At 42.5% G+C, this 21137-nt stretch overlaps 1 protein-coding gene across 1 annotated transcript in view; it reads left to right on the top strand.

Moving 5' to 3' along the window:
- The window catches only part of ADGRB1 (adhesion G protein-coupled receptor B1), a 651809-nt gene that overhangs the window by 383526 nt on the left and 247146 nt on the right, over positions 1–21137 (top strand). The window contains exons 16-17 of the mRNA XM_066578727.1: positions 7013–7115; positions 9882–9925. Coding sequence (XP_066434824.1) covers positions 7013–7115; positions 9882–9925 — 147 coding nt within the window. The remainder of the gene's footprint in view (positions 1–7012; positions 7116–9881; positions 9926–21137) is intronic.

Genomic DNA, 21137 nt, shown 5'->3' with positions numbered 1-21137 from the left:
ACATATTTTTTAGTTGTATCCAGTCATTGGGTTTTTCTCCGCATCCCTTTTATGTCTCTATTTGATCCTCGCACTGCTGGATGCGCCGGTGACATATTTTCTATTCAGAAGTCAGGGCTTTTAATGTGTTCTCGTCTCAGTTTAGACCAAATGGGCCTTGAAATAAGATGACCACTCTTATATTTACTTTGTGTCTCCGTGAAAAATTATCTTATCACAAGCCTCTTGTCCGGCCCGAGGCTACGGCTTTCTACTCTCCAGCGATGGTTCTGATTGTGGAAGAAATGGTTAATCGGAGGGATATTAGGACCATTTTCTCTGCAGATCTGCAGCAATTGCCCATTATCTTCTGGATAGCCATAGGGGCCGATGAGAACCCACCCCCTCCCTGTCATATCACAGGCTCCTGAAGAGTGAGGGTTCTTAGATCATCACAGTATAGATGGTTTATGGAGGGCACATATGACTGTGAGTATTATGGAGGGCAAGAAAGCTTTTCCCTTTCTGGGAGGTGGGCACTGAGGCAGGACGTGAAGCATCCTGAGGCAGATTCCTGATTCTGTTCTGCACTGATTACTAGGAGTACATCTTTGTTCAACGGCGGTCTATTTTCTTCCAAGGCGTTTATATTAAATACATAGACGTTCCTTCCCTCCTCCTTGCAAAGTCCAATTAGCAAAGCCAGATTGAAAAGGGTTGTTAGACACATCGAAAGCTTTTCCAGTGAGCAAATAAAACTGTTATCTAATGTAATAGGTTCTACATGGCGGCCAGATTCCGAGAGTTTGCAGAAGCTGAACTGCGACAGAATTTTTAATTATGATTTAGCTATTTTACTGCCAGCTAGGTATAAAAAGGGCAAGAAAGGGCAACAGGGAGCCGGTGTATGGAAGGAAATCACCAGTATGGACCTATGATGTCACCGATTGATTTAACTTTAGGCTACTCCCAAGGGAAGTTCCAAGAAGCAACCAGTATGTTGCTGGTTATAGTGTAAGCTATGTGCATTTAAATCATGTATTCCTTGTTTACTAGTATCTTCTTTTTAGCCGAAGCTTGAGATTCCTTATATGCCTCTAGTGTTTTGTTTCTAGCCTAGCTTTGTTTCTTGTGAGTATTTTTGCTCCTGTGGTTATCTAGTCCAGTCCATGCTTGTAGCCTAGTAGCTGACTTGCTTTTTCCAGTTTTTGTCCGTCTTCTCCCCCTTCTAGTTTAGTTATGCTCAGTTTGCTTTTTTGGTCTCAGGGTCTTGGCTGCAAGAGGCTCCCAGCCTTCATTCTTTGACCCCTTTTTTTCAGAGGGATCTAGTACTTGCTGAAGGAAACTTCCAAGATGTTACCTTAGTCCCAGTACAGGGACACCTGACCTGGCATGGGTCAAAAAAGATACAAGAGCATCATCCAGCTAGGAGTCAGATAACAGGCTGAGGTCAAGACATGCGGAGGTCTTGCAATACAGTAAGCAGGCAGGAGGTCAGGACAGGCAAGGTTTAGGCAAGAAGTAGTCAGTAAGCAGGCTGAAGTTAGGACAGGTGCAGTTCGAGAAAGCTCAATATTAAGGTAAAGATACAAGTAGCATACAGAAACACTTTCACACACCTTTTCAGGGGGGCATATACTTTTTATGGGGTATGCATACCCTTTGGGGGCATATACCATTTTTGGAGATGCGCACATACTTTTTGGGGGGCACGTGTAATTTTCGGGGGAACACATGCTTTTGTGGTCAATAATTTTTTAGGGGGCTCACACTTTTTTGGGGCACAAACTTTTTTTTTGAAGAAGAAACATACTTTTCAGGTGGGCACGCATACTTTTGGGGGTACTCACTTCATACTTCATACTTTTCAGGGGGCATCTTTTTGCATGGAGGTGCATATACTTCTCAGTGAGAACACACAAACTTTTTAAAAAGTGAGTTGTCACCAATGTGCCTCGCCTTTTATCTGTAAAGATACTTATACGTTTTACTCCAGACTGCTATTGGCGATGCTTCCTCATGTGCACCCACTCGTTGGCTTATAATCACACATTCACATGACCAAATTCTCCTGACCACTGAACGTAGATACTCTATATCCACTAATCATGGGGATCCCAATAACCAACTACAATACACCATGAACTTACTTTCAAGCTCCAATGGAGAAGACTCATTAATTTGGACTTCATTATCTAACTTCATGGTCAATGCAGTCCAAAGAGTTAACCAACAATCTCAGCTCTGCTACATTTTATTCTACTTCTATCCGCAACATCTAATTTCCTCCTCCGGATCCTTATCTCAATCTCCTGCAGCTATTACGTCCCTCCTCCCTTTTTCAGCTTTGATATACTGTATATTGGGAAAATGCAATAAAAAAGGTAAAAAAAACGAGCAATATGAACCTGCGCACATAAATGTGTAACCTTCTTTAATAGTATTTCTCCGTTCTGTCAAAGCCATGACTCAAAATCAACACATTTGTATCAGTTTAATGCTGTTCAGGCCCAAAGGCTTGTTGGAATCGCAGCTCTCTGCAAAACCATCTGGCTGAAATTACGAACCAGTGGATGATGTTTGATTAAGTGAAAAGGAGTCAAGTGAGGCCAGTTTGCCTCCAGTTTCATGGCTCGAGCGATCGCTCGCTGCACGTTCCTGCGCCCAGGTGCTGCCAGGCTGCCCGCGTTTCATTAAAGCCCGAGCTGGTGTCCGTCAAATCATCCTGTGCTGGCCTCAGCTGACTTCATCCAGAGCGCCGTGGATTGGCTGCCCGGCTTCCGCGTCTATCGAGGCATGTCGCACACACAGAGCAGCGTGCCACCATTAATTATTCCTCGCAGTCGCTTACATTACGGGGAACGTGCCGGATCACACAAGTCAGCAAATTAAAAGTGCGCTTCATTATATAGCCCTTATATTAGAGCGATATTAACCGTCACCGCGCCACCTACACTCCCAACACTAATTTCCAACGGTCGCAACTAGAAATTGTATTAACCCTTTTACTGCACAGGAGGTATATTTATGTAATGGAGGTGCAGGATTTGTATAGAGAGGGATTGAGGATCGATTCCAGTCTTTACATGTCTTTGACAGCTAAAACCGCCCATGACAGCCGCAATCAATCTGAACGCTGATCGCAGCTGTTAACCCCTTAAATGTCCGAATCGGCATTCGGGGTGCCGTTTCATTAAGGAGTTAAATTTCCTATAAATTCATGTGCAACAGACAAGAAATGTCCCATAGGATAATAATGTGATAATTCGAACATGAGAAATTTCGTTCTGTTACGGATTCAACCGGTGAAGGCGGAAGAAATAGCAAAATTGCAGGGATTATATTTCAGCAAAAAAATTACAGTCATCTTGGTGGCGGTTTATGCGATTATTCTGAAAAATGTAAATGTACGGGGCAGCTTGTACTCTGGAGAAAATGACTGCAGAGATTAAGGGACAAAAAATCATCATTTGCTTAATTATCGGTTGGGCTTTGGATTTCGCACTTGAAAGTTACATTTTGCAGAAACTTCCTGAACTCTTTAAAAAGTCAACTTGAGTTATCGCTTTAGCCCCCTCTACGCACATCAGAAAATGATCTATTATATAATCACATTTTTTGTGTTAAACATATTTTTTAAGAATTTTTGTTGATTTTTTTTTTGTACTTTTGGCCATAATATATATTTTAAAAACAAATCCTAAAATCTTGCATTCTTCACACTGACGACAGAGCCTAATACTAGTCGGTCACTTCCTGATCTGTAGAGAAAGCTGTGCAGCAGTCACCTCACTAACATCACAGGCAGGATTACACCGAGAGGCGACACCTATATGTATAAAACACGGGACCCACCATTCACAATAGTCACAGCTCACCTCCTCCCCTCCCTGCACACTGACCACAGAGCCTAATACTAGTCTGACACTTACTGATCTGTAGAAAAAGCTTTGCAGCAGTCGTCTCACTTACCTCACAGGCAGGATTACACTGAAGAAGTGCCACCTATATGTAGATAACGCAAGATCCACCATTCACAGTAGCTATAAGCTGTGACCATCTACTCCCCCTTCCTAGACAATGACCTCTGCAGCAGTCACACAGCATGTCTACAACAGCCTCATACAGGTCAATGGGTTCCCTCCTATCCATTGTGTGAATGGCCCATTAAACTGCTGTAAAGCATCTCTCTAAATGCTGCAAATGCTGTTAAATGCATCTCAGACAAGATGGCTGCCCCCATAATCATGTAAAGAGAATACATACAGAAAATTCTACAATCAGAAAATAAAAACAAATAAGAAAATGGGAAGTGTTTTTAATTAACCCCTTAGTGACGGCCGCATTGCCTTTTTACATCCTAGCTAAGTGGACTTTAATCCTCAGGGCTGTAAAAACACACTTGCTCTAAGGATTAAAGCCACGTGGACTGAGGATGTGATAGCTCCATGTTGTTGGCTCCCGGAGGTAGCCAACAACCTGGAGCTGTTATGGGGGGCCGGGATATCCCACACCCGGTCATGTGATCAGCACTATCCAATGGATAACAGCGATCACGTAAAAGTAAAAAAAAGTTAAAATTTCACCTCCTGTCATGGATCCGATCCATGAGGGGAAGTGACATTACTTAACTAAGGCCTCCATCGATGTCCCCCGACGAGATCTTTATCCGCGGACCTTTCCCCAACTTCGGCGCATGTGCCCATTGGCAAAATGGTGGACCCAAGTGCAGAAGCTGGGGAGGCCTGGGAAATGTAAAATCTACTTGCTCCTGGCTACGAAAGGTAGCCGAGAGCCTGGAGCAGTGACTGAGGGCAGCAGTAAGCGGTCTGCAGTCACGTCATCGCCAATGCTTCTTTTGGTTTGGGGCCTGTTGTGCAGCCAGACATAAGATTAGGGCCACAATGGATGTTTCTGAACCCGGGACAAACCGGGGGATCCATTTTGGGGTGTAAATCCTCATTTTCATGGGCACTATGGAAAAAAAAAACTGCCTTTTAAATGACATATTTGCAAAAATATGAAATTTTATTTTTTCTCCTCTAAATTGCATTAACTCCTTAAAAAAACTGTGGGGTCAAAATACTCCTGACCCCTCCGTGAATATATTAAGAGGTGTAGTTTTTAAAATGGGGTCATTTGTGGGGGTATCTATCGTTCTGACACCTGTGAGCTTTTGCAATCTTGGCTTGGTGCAGGAAAACAAAGTGTACGTCAAAATGTTGATAATCAATGTTAAATTTGTACGTCTCCTAAATGGTTAAAAAAAAAAAACTAAAGTTTTTCAAATGTGCATCCAGAATAAAGCAAACAGATGGAAATCTATATCTTATCAAAAATGTGTGCAGCATGTTTGGACATATTTGAGATATTATAGTTGAAAATGTGAATAAAATGACAACTTAAAAAACAAAGTTTCCCAATTTTGGCACTTTTAATAAATATACACAAATTGTAATGGACTATTTTTACCACCTAACTGAAGTACAATATGTGGCGAAAAAACATTGTCAGAATCACTTGGATATGCAAAACCTTCACGGAGTTATTCTGTTAACGTGACACATGTCAGATTTCCAAAATTTGGCTCTAAGGCGCAAACAGGCTTCGTCACTAAGGGGTTAATAATAAAAAAAAGTTGGTGAAAACGTACTGCTCTGAGGTTGTAAGTAAATAAGGTCTTTGTGATGGTAAGTCAGTGCCCTGTGGTTATATGGAGTTGCTCTGAGATAGTAATTACTCCTAAACAGTAAGGGTCCTTTTATGGCACAGGCCAGATATCACTCAACAATTGGGCTTTGTAAAGGGACCAAAGATCAGCTGACCAACAAGCCAATCACGGCTGATCGGCTGCACATCTCCGCTGATGAACAGGTATCCTATGAGGATTAATGATCCTATTAGCAATTATTTGTTTCCATAAGCCGATTCTCAGCCCGTGGGAAAGAAAGTGAAATGACCGCCATGCATGTCAAATGGAGCTTGTTACATCAGGTTAGGAAGGACCATAAGTTTAAGGGCCTAATGGTCTTCTTACGATGTAACGTGTGTCAATCAACATGCATGTAGATCGGTGCTTGTTTAATTTTTTTTGTTTTTAACGGGCCGAGAATGGGGACAAACAAATACTAATGTGATTGTTCATCCCCATGGGCCGGCTGTATATCTCCCTGTTCACATGGGGTCGTGTAGCATCAATCAGCAAGGATGCTTAGGCTCACATAAATGAGCTGATCAACTGAAGAATGAGCTCATTTCATTTTTTTTCATGGGCAGAGAATCAGCTTACGGGAATGAATTATTGCTAATACGATTATTCATTCCCATGGATCAATTCTATAGCTCCCTGTTCACATGGGAAGATGCACCGCCAATCAGCAAGTGTTGCTCATTCATCAGTTGATCATTTGTCTCTTTATATGACCTGATTGTTGGGAAAACAAGTGATCAGAGGAAAGCTCCGATCCGATTGGTCCATGTAAGTCATTGACTTGATATGCTAATTCCGCATTGAAGGGGTTTTTCTAGGACTAAGATAGTCAGGATAGGTCATCAATATGGAATTATTGGTGGTCCACCACTTCAGACCCTCGTCGATTAGGTGATTGAAGAGACTGTGGCACTCAGGTGAGCAATTGTAGCCTCTTCTCAGATGTATGATGTCACATTCATCAGTCACATTGTCTAAGAGCAGTTCAGTCCCAGTCAAGTGAATGGCAGAGCTGCTATGAAGTGTATGGCTCTGTACCTGGTATACAATGAAGAGGCTGTAGCACTCACCTGAGCGTCGCCACCACTTCAGACAGCTGATCGGCAGGGATCCGAAGAGGCAGACCCCCATCGATCTGATATTGAGGACCTACTGTGAGGTAAGTCATCAATATCTCAGTCCCAGAAAACGACTTTCATGATAAGGTCAGTGCTCTGAGGTGGTAAGCCGGTTTTCGACAAAAGTCAGTATTCTGAGATGATAAGAATACTTTCAAATAGTTATAATAATCTTGTTGTTTCTTTCTTCTGTTCTTTCATCCAGAAACACCACAGTCTTGAACTCTAGGATTATCTCGGTGACCGTTAAGCCACCTCCACGTTCCATGTCTGTTCCGCTGGACATTGAGTTCTCCCACCTGTACAATGTGAGTAGATTTAATTCTTTGGTTGATCTTGAAGAATTTCGTCTTGAGAAGCAAGTTGTGAACCTCTGATTTATTACTGAAACTTATTAACCCTTTGCAATCCAATTTTGGATTCAGGGTTTCCTAGGGGGCTTTCTCTTTCTGCCATTATACAATGGCGCCATCTGCTGCCTAGAGCAAGTACTGTGGTATGGGACATGCTGGAGAGGCCTCCAACGACCATTAATATACAGTAAGAATACCTTGCTGGACGTCTTCCAACATCGAAGCTGTACAGCCTTCAATCTTCAGACGTCAGACAGTGGATTGGAAAGGGTTAAAATGACAATTAGAGGCATAGTCTATGGGAATCCTTCCATGTGAATGCACTAATTGTCTTTTGGGACTCAAAAAAAGTGATTCCCGGTACAATAACCTTCATGGTAAATTTTCTTTAAGAGCAAGCAGACATACTATAGTTTTATAGAGAAGTAGGACTTCCTGGGATTGGACCCAGTGAGTTATACTGGACTATATAAGAGGCAGCTATTTAGGTTTGACCAAACTCTATCAGAGTCTTCTCACTGGAAAAAAAAATTCAAAAAGTTTTTTTTGTTAATTATCTGTGGTGTACAAGAACAGAGTGAAATGTAGTTCTGCACGTCACAGGGGTTTCAGGCAAGTCCATCATACCCATTGTAGCTCTACCTTCTATATATCTTCTGTTCAACATTCCTGTGTACACTGTCCTACCAAAACCTAACTGGGCGCCTGAGCAAGAATCCTAAGTAGTATTTATTTCCATATGTTAATATTTAGGCCCTTTGGCCCGAATGACATCGGATACTCTCTGTGGCATACTTTCTACTAATGTCTGATACACTCCCTTGGTATTTCCCTCCATTCTATCTGCAAATGTCTGGTCAGTTCTCTCAAAGAGGATGCATTGGGCGTCTACAATGAAGTGTTGTCATTGGATAGTTGGGCAATGGAACAATGTTCTATGAACTGACAAATCGTGCTACTTCATCTTCAAACAGATGAACGTACCTGGGTGTGGAGGACGCCTGGGAAACGCCGTTTTGTCTGAGTGCTTTGTGTCAAGAGTTAAGTATGGCAGAGGTTCTATTATGGTCTGAGGGTTGTTAAGTGGCATGGTCTTGGTTTATTGTAATGACAAGAATCATGAACACGGAGGTGTACCGTGACATTCTAGGTAACAATGTTGCAATGCTCTGGGAATGGTCAGCCATACTTCCAACAAGACTGCGCATCTCGGCCATTGGTTGTAGTGACAAGAACTATGAACATCGTGTTAACATATGGAAATAAATACTACTTTTGACTCTTGCTCAGGTATCCAATTACTTATCGTAGGCTAGCAAACATCATTCAATACCCTACATTGCCATGAAACTGCTTGATAATGGCTGCAATTGTTTTATGCCCTCCTTCTGTATCGAGACTCAAGACCAGGTAACCACAATAGCCAAAATAGCCCTATTATGATCATAAAACTGTTCTGTACGTTAATAGCTCTGATGGTTATTATAGGTCATGACCATCAAAAATAATTCATGACCACCAAAGGTTCTACCTACCCTATATTGAGCTGCGCCAGCCTGCAGCTGCATTGAAGGTCATTATCCACCATAAATTACCCCATGCTCTTGTTTTTGTGCATCATAGTCTAGTATACGTTATTCGATATTAAATAAGATGATTCCATGGACCTTCTCCCCCAAATACTCCATACTGGTTAGTCTGTAGACCACGCTTAGTCAATATTAGCCAGGAGCAAGCCTACAATATACCATGACTGATCCTAAATGATTCTTGGTATGGCCTCTCTATGTCCAGGTCAATAGCTCCCCATAAACCCTCCCCATGAAGCGCCATGGCCACCTTAGCTGCATGACCTTATTATCTAGCACTAGTTGAGACTAATCATCAAGCCTCATATATTATAGGCCCATGTTAAACATAATCTACACTATACCCAGTCTCCTAACGTTCCCAGTCTTGTCATGCTGTGTGCCACCACCAGGATCAACCATGTGTACCACAATGTAACAAGGGATAGAAAAAAAAAGGTGGGTGAGATAGTAACTGTTGGTAGCACACTACCATAAACCGGGCAAAGCAGTAGGCAAATCTGGTCTCTATTGCCGGCCCATGTTTAGGAGAGGCCGATAATTGACAACAGCAGGTGCCAGCTCACATCTAACCCTAGCTATCCCCAGGCAAGAGCTGCATTCTGTGTGCCAACCATTGTATTACAATCACCCGCTTGCAAAGGTCAAAGAGCTCAGTGAGTAGCTATAGCATGAATTTTGCTTCCCGCCAACTTCCAGTGACATCACTGCTGCCTCAGTGATGTCACCGTGTATGTGGTATTTGAGTATTATGTAATATGTAGGAAAATATCATAGGAAAAGGAATGGAGAAACGGAAACAGATTCATTCTGTAAAGGCCTGCAGTTTCAGAAACTCCAAGGTCAGAGCTTTCGCAGGCTGTCATTGTCATAGCAAAATCAATGTGTGTCATTAACAGTATCAAGTGCGCACGGATTATCACCTTGCCCTAGGCGAGCAATATGTGTTAAGTGGGAAAGTAATGGAACTGTAATTTGCTGTTTGCACAGAATACAAAGTTCCTGTCCCAACACAGTCCGCAGCTTTGTGATGGAACAGTCGGGCAGCGGTCTCAGGCTGAGAGATAAATGTCACTTCTCAGGTTGCAAAGTCATTTAATAGAATTTTTTAATTTTTTTGCACTTTCTCCAGGGAACGACCAACCACACGTGTATCGTCTGGGACGAGGCCGACCTGTAAGTCCATTTCTTAATTCTTGGGGAAAAATGTCCAGTAATTAATTGTAATCTCTTTCCCCCGATTTAGTAAGGGAAGCGTCACACAGTTAGTATTTTTGTAGGCATTTCATCGGTTACTTTCCTTTTTGTTCTTTACTTTTATTTTTGACCTTCACATTTGTGAAACTTTTAGAAAGAAGTTTCCAACCATGAAGTATAATGTCTTTTCCCTATTTTAGTAAGGGAGGCATTGATATGGTTAGTATTTTTCTGGTTATTTCATCTGTTAATTAATTAATTAAATAAATTATTTATTTTGCATTTTTTTATTTTTTTTTATTTTTGACCTTTTTATTTAAAAATAATAATAATTAAGTGTAATCTGTTTTCCGACTATCCTAGTAAGAGACATTCACATATTTAGTATATTCGTGCCGATTTCATCTGTTATTTTCTATTTTATTTTTGCACTTTTTTTGTATTCCACGTTAACATTCAAACATGATGACATTTCCAGAAAAAAAGTTTCCGGAAATTAAGTGTGATGAATTTTCGCCCCACTTTAGTATGACAGGCATTCACATATTCAGTATTTTCGTGGATATTTCCTCCGTTGATTTCCTTTTTCCTTTTTTTGTACCTTATTTTATTTTTAACTTTTAAATTTGCTCACATTTTTGAAAAAAAAAGTTTTCAGAATTGTTTTCCCGGTATCTTGGTAGGGGAGGCATTCACATACTCAACATTTTTGTGGGTAGTTGATCTGTTAATTTATATATTTGTTTGTTTGTTTTGTTTTGGTTTTATTTTTGACCTTGAAATGTGAATAAAGTTTAAGAAAAACATTTCCAAAAACTAAGTGTGATCTGTTGTCCCCCTTATCTCAGTAAGGCCGCCTGCAGACGGACGGGTTGGATCTGGCTGAGAGAATTCTCGCAGCGGGACCCGACCCGAGCGTCTGCAGAGAGCAGCGCAGGCACTCACCTCTCCCATGGCCCCGGGTCTTTCATGTGCCGTCTGCCGGCGCATGTGCAGAGCGGGGCCGGCGACCTGTGAGTGACGTTTCTGTGCGAGGCTCTGCGAAGCCCACACAGAAATAAGGCATGCCGTGATTTGTTTGCTGCGCGAGATTTCGCGCGGCCAAATCTCGGCCGTCTGCATAGGATTGCATTTGTTAACGCAATCCTATGGCAGCTTCCAGGGGCGGAAATTCCGCGGGAAATCCTGCCGTGGTATTTCCGCTCGTGTGCAGGCGGCCTAAGGGAGACATTCACATACTTAGTATTTTCGAGGATTAAAGTTAGAAATTAAAAACAGCTACAATTGATCTTTGTGAAAGCAACTAAACAATGCTTTTCCACGTGCAAAACATTTCCACCATCTGCACTAAAGGTATATATATACATGCGGGTTATGGATCAGAGACCCACAGCAACAGCTAAAGGGCTAAAACAGACAAACCTGACGTAAAACATGACAAAACTCATCCATTCATTTCAATAGTTTGGTTTTGACTAGCGGGATTCTTGTGTGTTAATACTAAAATCATCGGATTAGCCCTATATTCTCGCACGTAGTTTTTCTAGGATTGGGCAGGAGCCGTCCACCCAGATTTTTTTTTTTACCCGCACACAAGAGCTTGAAATTTGAATAATAAAAAAAAAATTTTGACTGCTCCATGCGCCAATACGCTCCGCAGCGGCGAGCACAGTTGCACATGCGCCCTTCTGTTTTAGCCCTAAACTGCGTCCTTGAGTGCAGATTGCAAGAAGATTCCGCTCATAGGAGAGCGCCGAATACTGGATATTGCTGCGATTTTTTTTTTTAAAAAAACATTAGAACATCGGGTCCTCAGGTTTTGGTTGTGTTTTACAGCCATGACCAATTCTTATTTTTATGTCTAAAGTTTTTTCTTTTTTTTTATTCACATGTTATAATCTCATCATAGTAACGGGAGGGAGCGCACAGCGAGGCTCAGACATTGGCTTTATTTCTTTTATTTCTTTGAGTTTTTCTGCATTGTAGTCTTGTAATCCTCGCCAATTGGTATGACTCAGCCCCATAAACACCGCACGTTCCATACTGAGGGCTCACAACTTTCTATAGTCCGAGGCCATTTGTCAGACTACTTGTGCTACTTGTAAGGGCCACAATATAGTTTTGACATAATGGGGACAACTTACTATACAGAGCGGGGCAGATTTAACAATGTAATCGCTCCAGGAAATGTATCAAATTTAGCAGATTTCAGGCGCCTAGCGACATAAACACTATTTGTATTGCACCGCAGTTCTGCCATAAGTTGTTCCTTCTTTTTGGTGCAAATCAATTTAGTTAAAATTTACTGTTGAGTTGTACAAAAAAAAAGAACAGATGTGACGCCCGGTTAGACACTATTGTCTAGAAAAGGGGCGTGGTTTGCGCTGCGTGATCATTTTTTTTAGACTTTTTTTTAAAGGTTTAACAGTTTTGAGTAATCTCGCTCCAGTAGCTGGGGCATAAAAACTGCAGGAACATCTCTAGATGTATTGAAAGATGCAACAAATGTATCAACATCACGTAACAAAATGATAAATCCGGCACATTCCGCACTGGCAAGGGGTTTCAGCTTTAAGGAATCGATGTTCCTCAAACTGTGCAAAACCTTTGGCACTAACAAGGCAAGAAATCGATGATATAAGACAGGCCGATCGTACGTCATACGGTCTGCGTGACACATTTCTGGAGGCTCATGGACTGTAACAAGACTATGACGGCAAGAGGCTAGTCGCTAGCCTCTTGACATCATAGTCCACGGCACAGTCATGTCATGATAGCCTAAACTATACTGCTAGCGTGACATGACTGTGCAGGGTAAAGGACCTTCTGCGAATGACAGTCATGTGATCAGCCACGCGCTGTATAGCACGACTGGTCACATGACCGTCATTCAACTCGGGGAAAGTCCTGTAGGCCCCCAAAGTGGCGGTGCGGCAGAATCCTTCAACCTACAGTATTTGTAGCCATGTATATGCTGCAGTAGTTGCACAACAGGGTAAAATTTTATATATTATTCTGCGGCTGCTTTTTCTTAGATTCCTGACTATATTGTAAATATTAATTGTTCATTTTTTCAACATTTAGGCCAATCATTAACCCTTTGCAATCCAATTGTGGATTCAGGGTTTCCTAGGGGGCTTTCTCTTTCTGCCATTATACAATGGCGCTATCTGCTGGCTAGAGCCAGTACTGCGGTATGGGACATGCTGGAGAGGCCCCCGACAACAGAGCGGCCAGTAATATACAGTAAGAATACCCTGCCGGATGTCTTCCAACATTGGAGCTGTACAGCCTCCAATCAGAATGTCTTCTGACGTCAGACAGTGGATTGGAAAGGGTTAAACTACAGGATACAATGTGAGCCACTAAAAACCTACCTGCGGTCCCAAGAGGTTTCCTGATTTTACATTTAGCCCCTACCTACGTCCAAATTGTGCAGGCCTGGTATAAGATGAGCCTGATCAATCATCAAACCATGAGCACTGTGATGTGTTTGGTACTATTTAGGCTGCTGAATCTCAGTTTACACTGTCCCCCTATTAGACGGGGTTAGTAAATCTGTCCCACTGTAAAAAAAATGTTGCGTTTATTATGAATTTTAGGCACTTTTTAATGTTGAAAAGTGTCTAAACAAAAGGGGTTTACAAATTAGCTCTCATCAAGAAAGAAGGAAAGCTATCTCTCTGGAGCCACCTACTCCATGGATCAATGTCCGACACTTCAACAAGCCTTGCAAAATGACTAAGGATATAGAGTCTACTCCAGAATGAAAAGTTTTTCCAAAGCTTGTTAAATGGTGGTACATTGATGTATAAGGTAGCTACTTCCAATAGGTGGCACTAGAGACAGAATTGTCCTTCTTTCTAGCTAATTTGAATATCTTTTTTCCCAGGGAGCATTGCCTGGCTTAGAAGACCCACTGTGCCAACTTGGCATTCTCCTGAAGTAGCAACAGTACCCCTTGAGGCTCTAAAAAATTGGCACTAAGAGTCATAAAATGCACCAGTTATTACTACTCTATAGGAACTTGCAATCTTTAAGCAAAGAGAGGAAATACAAAAGGGGGATAAATTAGGTCATATGCAAACATAGGAAGATCTTATAGACTGGGGTGCATTGCAAACCCAGAAGCCTTTCTCAAGCCTCCGACTGCCATGCCAACCCATCGGCAAACTGCAATCGCATTGCGGGAGGGGGTGGAAGGCAAAAGGAGCTCCCACCTTCTGTGAACCACTTTGATGCCGCTGACGCTCTTGACCATGGCATCTAAAGGGTTACATTTTATTTTAATGTCCAATTCTGGACATTATAGCAGAAATTCAGCTGATAGTAGATAGATGTCTTTCTGACCCAAAACGTCCACCATAAGTAGCCTGTTAGTGACCACTGCAAAAAGGCATTATGGCTGTCAATAATGGGTTAAGACTAGAGATGAGCGAGTATACTCGCTAAGGGCAATTACTCGATCAAGCATTGTCCTTAGCGAGTACCTGTCCGCTCGGAAGAAAAGGTTCGGATGCCGGCAGCGGGCAGGGAACGGCGGGGGAGAGGAGGGAGGAACAGAGGGGAGATCTCTCTCTCCCTCCTCCCCCGCTCCCCCCTGCTGACTGCCACAACTCACCCGCGCCGGCAGCCGAACCTTTTCTTCCGAGCGGGCAGGTACTCGCTAAGGGCAATGCTCGATCAGTAATTGTCCTTAGCGAGTATGCTCATTCATCTCTAGTTAAGACTCTACAGAAAAAACACTCAAATGATGTGTGATAACTGATTACGGTATGACAAGGTCTCATCATTACTCTTCCATCTCAGGATATGACATATGATAGCACTTTAGTCTTTATGATCACAGATTAGTGATTTCATCCTCCCTCAGTTCCTCAATCCGCCAACCAATAGACGGCAGTTACAAGCAGCAGCGGTAATTTGCTTATCCCTATTCATTATGTAAAAGAAGACTTGGAATCTACCTTTTGGATTCTCTCGTTTGTCGTGTAGGCGGCACATTCTGGGATCTACGTCTACGGAGCTACCAGAGAGTTAGCAAAAGGAATATGCTCTAAATGTTTCTGAAATGTATCACAGAATGGGATCTGCACTTTCCAAGATCTCCTCTAAATAAGACTACCAGATGGCAGTGACTGCCATAGATTGGGAGGAAATTAAGTTTAATTATTTTCAAATACAAAAGTAATACGTAAGTGTAAATGCATAAAAAACAATCAGAAAAACTCTAAAAATAAAGGGGGGAAAACATATTTCCTGTTATGGTGCAGCTCTATCCTGAGAAGCCTCCTCCTCCTCCTACCGATTGTCTTGCTTCCTGGATGGTCCGCCAACTTTTCATATCTTCCCACATTTGGCTCTATTATCTTTCTGCCCAACTCTTCGCCTTTATGTGAATCACTGACTGACATGAAGATCCCTGACTAGTGAGAAAGAGGGTCTACAGAAGCCAAAATTAATACAAGGCTCACAAAATAATGGAAACACCCATATAGAATGAAAACAATTTGGCAGACAGTGATCCAATTTTGCATACTAGCTGCGGGAAAAGGGGGACACCTGGTTGGCCATTTCACCAACATAACGGCCATTTTGAAGGCTGCCATCTTGGATTCAACTTTATTTCCAATGGAGCAAGTAGGTGTTTGATATATCAAACCGGTAGAGAATTTCACCAGAAAAACAATGGTGTGCTTCATTTTAACATAACTTTATTTGTCCTCATGTTAACATGGAAAAGCTAGAGTTTAAACCAAGATGGTGTTATTCAAAATGGCCATCATGTTGGTGGTATGGCCTAACCGGGTTCCCCTTCTTCCGCAGATTGTATGCAAAATTGGATCATCGTCTGCCGAATCATTTTCACTGTGTATGGGTGTTTCCAGACTTTTGAGACACCCTGTATTATGAGTCCTCATCATTTAAGCACAGACGGCTGCAGAACCTCATCAAGAAGATGATAGTGATTGAGATGAAGCTCCCCTTTATAGTGATAAGGAGGTTCTTCATCAGCTGGGATCTAAGGGGTTGTCCAGCTTTAAACTATGAATGGGAACCTTGCTTGGAAAACAGCTAATTGGTGGGGCTCTGAAAAAGCAGGCCCCTGACTATTTACTGTTGAGGTTTACTGTTGAGGATAGGTCATCAGTTAATGCTAGACAACCCTCGAAAGAGGATTTGCCAAGTTGTAAAGTTATCCCTTACCTGGAAGACCACTGGGACCCTCACTCCTCCTGACAAGGAGAGTCCAGAGCACCTCTGAACGAACAGAGCGGTGGTCTTGCATGCGTACTGCCACTCAATCAGTTCAAGCGCTCAACTATTTACAGCATTCCCATTGAAATGATGGAATGGCAGCACACATGTGCAACCACTGCTTCATTCATTTATGGACACCATGGATCCCTGTTCTCAGGATTAGTGGGGGTCCCAGTAGTTGGACACCCACTGATCAGCAAGTTAACCCCTATCCTGTAGATAGGGAATACCATATTTTCATGGGACAACCCCTATAGAATAGATGGATTCTTCATTGTGGACCTCCATAATTTAGTGGAGAGGAGCTACAAAGAACCTCTCTATTTTTGGAGAATCTGGCACATCTTTTTATGACTAGAACAGGCCACTGATTTCAATAGGTACCATGTAATTCTATCTTTCCCCTGTGGTGGCACTGCAGGAAAACAAAACCCTTGCTACCAGGTCTCTCTTCAGATTGCAGCTGATCACTGAGCAATCCAGCAGTAGGGTACCCTTTTGAGAAGCTTATTTTCAGGGGGCCATGTATTAGAAAAGGATTTTTAAAATGTGGACATCCCCTTTAAGTAATTAGAAGTCGCCATTAAAGCAATTGCCTGGGTCTAAAAAAACAAAGATGGCCACACCGGCTTCTCAGATTGCCTGATGCACATTGTGCACTAGTATGCATCATTATTCTTAGGCACTACACCTGCTTTGATTTACCAGTGCTGCCCATGTGACCGGTGCTGACCAGTCAGAGCAGCATGTAGTGTCTTAGACTATCAATACATACTGTGCAGAGTGTACATCAGGTAGTCAGAGAAGTGCTTCAGCCATCTTTCTTTCTCCAGGACCGGAGGGTCGCTTTAAGTTCCATGGGTTTAAAAAAAGCCACAGCTTGGGGCTCCTTCAGACGAGCGTAAGCACAAATGCACATGCTTCCGCGCAACATATCTGCACTAAGAACACGGCTGATTTGCGTGCGTCTGTGCAATGTAATGTACTTTTTTGCGCACACAGGGCCTGTTCATATGTGCCCCCACCCTGATTAGCCTAATTTAGTCCAGATGTGTTCTTTTCCCCGGGTTTTGCACTGTACTTTGTGTAACCCCTTGCGTATTGCATGCGCATTTACACCCCCCCCCCTCCCCATAGACTTCTATAGAGTCCAGTAGTGCAGAAATGCACAAAAAATAGAACCTATTCTATTTCTTTGAGCTCTAGAGAAATGCGTGGGAAGGAAATGTAAATGAACTAATTGAAATCAATGGGTTCTATTCTGCGTATTATGAGAAGGAGCCTTTATACTCTTTTGTGGGGAAAGGACGCATAAAGTTTGATATACTATATGACAAAAATACTAAAAATGTAATTCCGCACCGTGTAACCCGCGTACCCTTATTACAGCGTAATAGATACAAACACTTAAAGAGTCAAGAAAAGTTCTGGATCCATTACTTAACGTGCCGGGAGAACGCAGCTTAGAAGACCCGATCGTTGCTGAAAGGTTAAGAAACAATTGATTGAGTTCCTTAAGTAATATAGACGCGCACTTGAAGACCGCGCTCTATGAGTAATTCAGCACTAAGCGCTTTGGAGCTCATGTCAATCACCCCCATGCACATTCACACTGGGCTCGGTCTCAGTGCATGTGTCCGCAATGGGGAGAGAGGAATAAGCAACCCCTGGTGGTTGCTTACTGTATCCCCTGGTGGTTGCTTACTGTATCCCCTGGTGGTTGCTTACTGTACCCCCTGGTGGTTACTTACTGTATCCCCTGGTTGTTGCTTACTGTATCCCCTGGTGGTTGCTTACTGTATCCCCTGGTGGTTGCTTACTGTATCCCCTGGTGGTTGCTTACCGTATCCCCCTTGAGAAAAAGGATCGGGCGTGTTAAAGTTGAACATGCTCGACCATTACTGACCCCAAATTTGCCAAACAAATGTTGATCGAACATCTAATGCACCTTAGATGGTCAACCGGTCCCGTTGCCAACAAGTGTTCGGTTCAAATTATGACTTACTTAAAGGGCTTTTCTAAAATCAACTTTTATCACCTATCCACAACATGGGTGCCAAAGGTCTGATCGGTGGGGGTCTCATGATGCCCCCTCAACACAAAGCTCAGTGTAATGGCTATTAGATGGGCAGTCATTAAGGTTACCATCTCCTGTTGCCCCAACCCCATGTCCTAGGCAGCCCCCCTATGCCAACTCTCCCCCATCCAGTCCCTATATAGCGCTACTCTTGCTATTAAAAACTGTGAAAAACTCAATGGACCGAATTGTAAGTCAACAGGATCCATCAGGATTGATTTAAACTGGATCCAACGGTTATGGCTCTGATAAGGCGAGAAGCCATGATGCCAGTGGGAACAGAGGCTTACAAAGTTACCACTATTTCTAGCATTCATGACTGAACAGCTTTATTTATAAAAATGTTTACATTGTCATTTTCTATCACGGATTCCTTCAGGTCAATAATGTAGTAGTTTTTGCCCCTCTGGAACCGGATCCGTCAGCCATAGCAACAAATGGCCGGTGGCTAGTATGCATACTTACCATGAGTCCATCCAATAAGCAAAATAGAAAGATGGATCAATACCTTTGCAGCGCCACCTATTGGAAGGCAGCATTCCTGCAAATCAATGTCCGACCCTTTATACAGGTCTTTAGAACAATGATTGGGACTCATTGTTCTAAAGTTCGGACATTGATTTGCAAGAATGCTGCCTACCAATAGGTGGCGCTGCAGAAATATTGTTTCATCTCCCTTATTTGCATATTTCCCAGTGGAGCATGGGTGGCCTTATAAGTCTCCTCACTCACCTTCGAGGTGCTCTCCCTAAGGAGAAACGATTCCCCTCCTGATCCAGCCAATAAACGATGGCATTCACAAAATAGATGGAGTGGGAGGGGCATGTACCGGGGTGGGTCTGGCAGGGGGCACGGGGTCTTCATGCCGGCGTGTTTTCTTTATACCATACAACGTGTATACAGGATGTTGGGTTGATTTTTATTTCGATCTTTACATGTCACTTACTGTACGGCAAAACAAATGAGCAGCAGATAGAGAAGAGCCGGCGACGAGCGGGAGGTTTGTTCATCTAAACTGTTATGAATATTTAAAGGCTTTAGGTTAATAATTAATTAGTGAATTTACTTTACTGAATACTCATTATACATATGCAAAACGCCGAGAGTCAGCCGCTGCTGTCTATTAACGGAGCACACATCACTTATATAGTCATATCAACGGGCTATAGATACAAAACAGAAGACACCCAGTAGGGTGCATATCGCTGAGTGCAGCTCTGGAGGATAATGCAAAATAGGTAATGTAATGTATGTACACAGTGACTCCACCAACAGAATGAGTGCAGCTCTGGAGGATAATGCAAAATAGGTAACGTAATGTATGTACACAGTGACTCCACCAACAGAATGAGTGCAGCTCTGGAGGATAATGCAAAATAGGTAATGTAATGTATGTACACAGTGACTCCACCAACAGAATGAGTGCAGCTCTGGAGGATAATACAGGATGTAACTCCGGGTCAGTACAGGATAAGTAATGTATGTACACAGTGACTCCACCAGCAGAATGAGTGCAGCTCTGGAGGATAATACAGGATGTAACTCAGGGTCAGTACAGGATAAGTAATGTATGTACACAGTAACTTCACCAGCAGAATAGTGAGTGCAGCTCTGCAGTATAATACAAGATGTTACTCAGGAGCAGTACAGGATAAGTAATGTATGTACACAGTAACTTCACCAGCAGAATAGTGAGTGCAGCTCTGGAGTATAATACAGGATGTAACTCAGGATCAGTACAGGATAAGTAATGCATGTACACAGTGACTCCACCAGCAGAATAGTGAGTGCAGCTCTGGAGTATAATACAGGATGCAACTCAGGATCAGTACAGGATAAGTAATGTATGTATACAGTGACTCCACCAGCAGAATAGTGAGTGCAGCTCTGCAGTATAATACAAGATGTTACTCAGGAGCAGTACAGGATAAGTAATGTATGTACACAGTGACTCCACCAGCAGAATAGTGAGTGCAGCTCTGGAGTATAAGATGTAACTCAGGATCAGTACAGGATAAGTAATGTATGTACACAGTGACTCCACCAGCAGAATAGTGAGTGCAGCTCTGCAGTATAATACAAGATGTAACTCAGGATCAGTACAGGATAAGTAATATATGTACACAGTGACCCCACCAGCAGAATAGTGAGTGCAGCTCTGGAGTATAATAAAGGATATAACTCAGGATCAGTAATGTAGGTACACAGTGACTCCACCAGCAGAATAGTGAGTGCAGCTCTGCAGTATAATACAGGATGTAACTCAGGATCAGTACAGGATAAGTAATGTATGTACACAGTGACTCCACCAGCAGAATAGTGAGTACAGCTCTGGAGTATAATACAGGATGTATATTTCTTATACACTACGATGGTCTCCAGAGTTTTGGATTATGTGTCCAATGGGAGAATCCAGCTCAGCCAATGGTAAAACAAGAAATGTAAAAAGTACCTTTATTGCAAAAATATTTAAAAAAAGGAACATTAGACCATTGACCGCAATACCACAAAAAATGTCACCTTTACTGACGCGATTCCGGTGCGAACACCACCCTTAGTTGTGACATACAAGTCATTAATGTGCCCTCTAAAGCCTTGTTTCCTGAGCAGATCCTCTCTCTTGGGCTGAATCTCTCTCCAAATAACTCCTTAGCTCTTTTTGCCCCCATACCGGACATTAATAAGTTTATTAGAAATCTGACAGTGAAACGTCATTTCTCTTCTTCAGACGACCTAATTTCTCCAAAATTGGATTCCACTTTGGATCCTCGCTTTTCATCTTTTAATTTTCAAGACCAGTCGGCTCTATGTTTGTTGCACTTACTAAATGAATCCAGTAAGGATAATCATTCT

The sequence above is a fragment of the Eleutherodactylus coqui genome, chromosome 9 (assembly GCF_035609145.1).
Source record: "Eleutherodactylus coqui strain aEleCoq1 chromosome 9, aEleCoq1.hap1, whole genome shotgun sequence".
Classification (NCBI taxonomy): Eukaryota; Metazoa; Chordata; class Amphibia; order Anura; family Eleutherodactylidae; genus Eleutherodactylus; species Eleutherodactylus coqui.
Note: the sequence above shows the minus strand (reverse complement) of the source record. Positions and strands in the feature narration are given on the sequence as shown.